This window comes from Argentina silus (assembly GCF_951799395.1).
Source record: "Argentina silus genome assembly, chromosome: 8".
NCBI lineage: Eukaryota > Metazoa > Chordata > Actinopteri > Argentiniformes > Argentinidae > Argentina > Argentina silus.
In genome coordinates, this window is record NC_139662.1 from 16,284,979 (window position 1) to 16,288,633 (window position 3,655).

The window sequence follows — 3,655 nt, forward strand, 5'->3', positions numbered from 1 at the left end:
CGTCACACACACACACGCACACACCCACACACACACACACACACACCCACACGCACACACACAATGAACGTAAACAGCACTGTTCTAGCACCCAAAGAGGCTGTAGTTCTATAAATACACTTACTGATCCTTTCCTCTCCTCTCCTCCTCCCCTCCTCTCCCCCCCCCCTCCCCTCCCCCCAGGGTAAGGTCCGTCCCCAGGCGGAGATGGACTGCGTAGAACACCTCAACAACCAGCTCAGACGTCACCGCCGCCACCGCCGCATCGCCAGCGCCCAGCAGCAGAGGGCAGCACTGAGGCGCATCCGCCAGCTGCAGCAGACGGTACCACACTGCCCTCTGTCTGTCTGTCTCTGCGTGATCTGCGGGGTTCAAACCCTGGACTGTACGCCACTAGACAGAGTTAGCCCAGTGATCTAAAAGCTAGGCATGAGCTTGAGTCTCAGACAGGTGAAACAGTTGAATGATGATATCACTCTAGACATGGATATAGATAGAGAAGGGAGGCAGGGAGAGAGGGAGAGAGAGAGAGAGACAGGGAAAGAGAGAGGGAGGGAGGCAGAGAGGAAGGGAGGGAGGGAGAGGAAGAGATGGAAGGAGGGAGAGGGAAAGGAGGAAGAGAGGGAGGGAGGCAGAGGCATAGAGGGAGGGATTCAGAGAGAGAGAGAAAGAGTTTGTGTGTTAATCGTCCCTTGTGTGTGTGTGTGTGTGTGTGTGTGTGTGTGTGTGTGTGCGTGCGTGCGTGCGTGCGTGCGTGCGTGCGTGCGTGCGTGTGTGTGTGTGTTCCAGCCTGATGTGCAGATCATCCACAGAGAGAGGACCCAGGGTCAGATGGTGACCTGGACCGGGCCTGGGTTCGCCCGGGTCAAAGACGGTGCCGGCCTCGTCTTCACCGTGGACAACATCCCTCACGCCATGGAGTACGACATCATGATCCGCTACGAGCCTGAGGTACACATGCACGCACGCACGCACGCACGCACGCACACACACACACACACACTGCTTGTGTTTCTATATGGCTAGTCCACAGAGCCATATGGAGCTATGTCTGACCCTGTGTGTGTGTCTGTGTGCACGCGTGTGTGTGTGTGTGTATCTGTGTGTGTGTGTGTGTGTGTGTGTGTGTGCATCTGTGTGTGTTTGTGTGTGTGTGTGTGTGTGTGTGTGTGTGTGTGTGTGTGTGTGTGTGTGTGTAGTCTACAGAGGACTGGGAGGTGATAGTGAGCGTCACCTCTCTGCTGCTGCCCACCAGCGCCCGCTGTGGAAACCTGCTGCCAACGGAACAACTCTACACTGTTACACTGCCTCACCATAGGAGGTAGGTTATGTGTGTGTGTGTGTGTGTGTGTGTGTGTGTGTGTGTGTGTGTGTGTGTGTGTAAAGCCACTATTTGGCCGTGTTCTCTGTTCTTATTTAGTAAACTCTCCAGCTATATTTACTCTCCCCTGATTGGCTGATAAGCAGCGATATCTGAACATTCCATAAGGATTACGTTGAATTCCACTGTTCTGATAAGTTCCAAACACATACACACACACAGACACACAGACACACACACACACACACACACACACACATACACACACGCACAGTCACACACAGGTTGACTGGGTTCTCTGCTGATGGTGGAGATAGCGCCATGCCAAACGATAACGCATGACTGATTACACTGGTAAGCTTTATTACCCATGGTTCCTCTGGGTTTGGCTCCTGGCCAGGGCTGTTCACACACACACACACACACACACACACACACACACACACACACACACACACACACACCCCTCTCTCCTCCTCTCCTCTCCTCCTCTCCTCCTCTCCTTGTCATCAGTGTTTGTTCTGTTGTACTCTTTGTGTTCAAAAGTCTTTCACTGTCAGCCATCACCATGGAGACAGTCAACCCAACCCCCCCTCCCCCTCCGTACACCCCCCCACATCCCTCCACCACACCTTAGTTTAGACAGATGAGGTCATTGCTGTAGTGACATCACCAGAGGAGCTGGCTGGAGTTCAGAGAGAAAACCTCTGTTCTCCTTCCTCTCTCTCTCACACACACACACACACACACACACACACACATCCCTCCATTCTCCAACAACTGATGTGGAACTAAGAACCCCTCCCAGCCCCCCCCTCCCAGCCCCGGATCTGACTGGCTCACTGGACCATGATGCTCCCGCTGGGCTCGCTTGTGATTGGTCCATCAGCCAGAACCAATTAGGAAAGCGACCCAAAACACAGACAGGGAGTCAGAAGTCAGTCAGGATACCGGGGGGGAGGGCGGGTTTGTGCCTGTGTCTGACTGTGTGTGTGTGTGTGTGTGTGTGTGTGTGTGTGTGTGTGTGTGTGTGTGTGTGTGTGTGTGTGTATGTGTGTCCTCAGGTACATCCAGATGCCTCGTCCGTTCTGTTTTGAGCCCAGTAATCGCTACGTGGTCGCTATCAGGTTCCAACGCTACGGAGTCTTACACAGACACCTCACGGCCTTCATCCTCGTAGACTCGGTGAGCAACACACACACACAAACACACACACACGCAGAGAACACACACACACACACACAGATACACGCATCACACACAAACACACACAAACACAAACAAACACACACACACACACACACACATACACACACACACACACACACACATACAAAGTGCATGTCAGCCAGACATGGTCTGACCATGGTGGCCTGAAAGAGAAGTGCATGTCAAGTTGTGCACAGTTTACTGCCTACCGAAGCTTGGTCATCTCTCTAACTCTGGGCTGCTCAAGTTTGAAAGAGGTGATCAGATACCGCCATCTAGTGGTCTGAAATAGAAGTGCATGTCAGTCAGATCTCTTACTGTGTGGGCTGCCTGTATTTGAGACTGTAGACATGTCCACTATCAATGAGACAAACTTCATGAAACAAAGGTTAGATAAAACATAAAATAATATAAATAATCCCTTCTTCTGTCCATTTCTCCCTCCATCTCGCCATCTTTCTCTCCCTCCATCTGTCCCTCAAACCCCCCATCTCTACCTCCATCTCTCTCTCCCTCCATCCCTCCATCTCTCCCTCCATCCCTCCATCCCTCCATCTCTCCCTCCGTCTCGCCATCTTTCCATCCCTCCATCTCTCCCTCCATCCTTCCATCTCTCCCTCTATCTCTCTCTCCATCTCTCTCTCCCTCCATCCCTCCATCCCTCCATCTCTCCCTCCATCTCTCCCTCCATCTCTCCCTCCGTCTCTTCTCTCTAGCTGGTGCTGATTCCCAAGTACACAGAGCTTCCTGGTTTCCAGGGTAACGAAGCGGGGGCGGAGCAGCGACGGGAGGAGATGATTCGCTACATGTGTCTGGACTCCTTCATGGCCACGCCCATGCCGGTGCTGGCAGAGATGTGCACCAAACTCATCTGCAGCATCTCTGCTCTGCTCCACGACGGAGCGCTGTGTGAGTACAAACACACACACACACACACACACACACACATACACACTCTGCCATTCTGCACGATGGAGCGTTGCATGAGTGGACAAATGATGAAATACATCTTGATGAAATACTGTTGTATAGTATATATGACTACTATATGAAATACAGTCTAACAATGCCCCCCCCCAACTCCCAGCCTGCCAGTGTGACCCCCAGGGCTCTCTCAGTGCAGAG

At 52.6% G+C, this 3,655-nt stretch overlaps 1 protein-coding gene across 1 annotated transcript in view; it reads left to right on the forward strand.

Annotated features, from left to right (window-relative positions):
* Nucleotides 1–3,655, forward strand: part of lamb2l (laminin, beta 2-like) — a gene marked incomplete at its 3' end in the record, with an annotated part of 26,221 nt that overhangs the window by 22,157 nt on the left and 409 nt on the right. Inside the window, exons 15-20 of the mRNA XM_083674725.1 lie at nucleotides 184–324; nucleotides 790–951; nucleotides 1,200–1,321; nucleotides 2,386–2,506; nucleotides 3,247–3,439; nucleotides 3,618–3,649. Of these exons, the coding sequence (XP_083530851.1) occupies nucleotides 184–324; nucleotides 790–951; nucleotides 1,200–1,321; nucleotides 2,386–2,506; nucleotides 3,247–3,439; nucleotides 3,618–3,649 (771 nt within the window). The remainder of the gene's footprint in view (nucleotides 1–183; nucleotides 325–789; nucleotides 952–1,199; nucleotides 1,322–2,385; nucleotides 2,507–3,246; nucleotides 3,440–3,617; nucleotides 3,650–3,655) is intronic.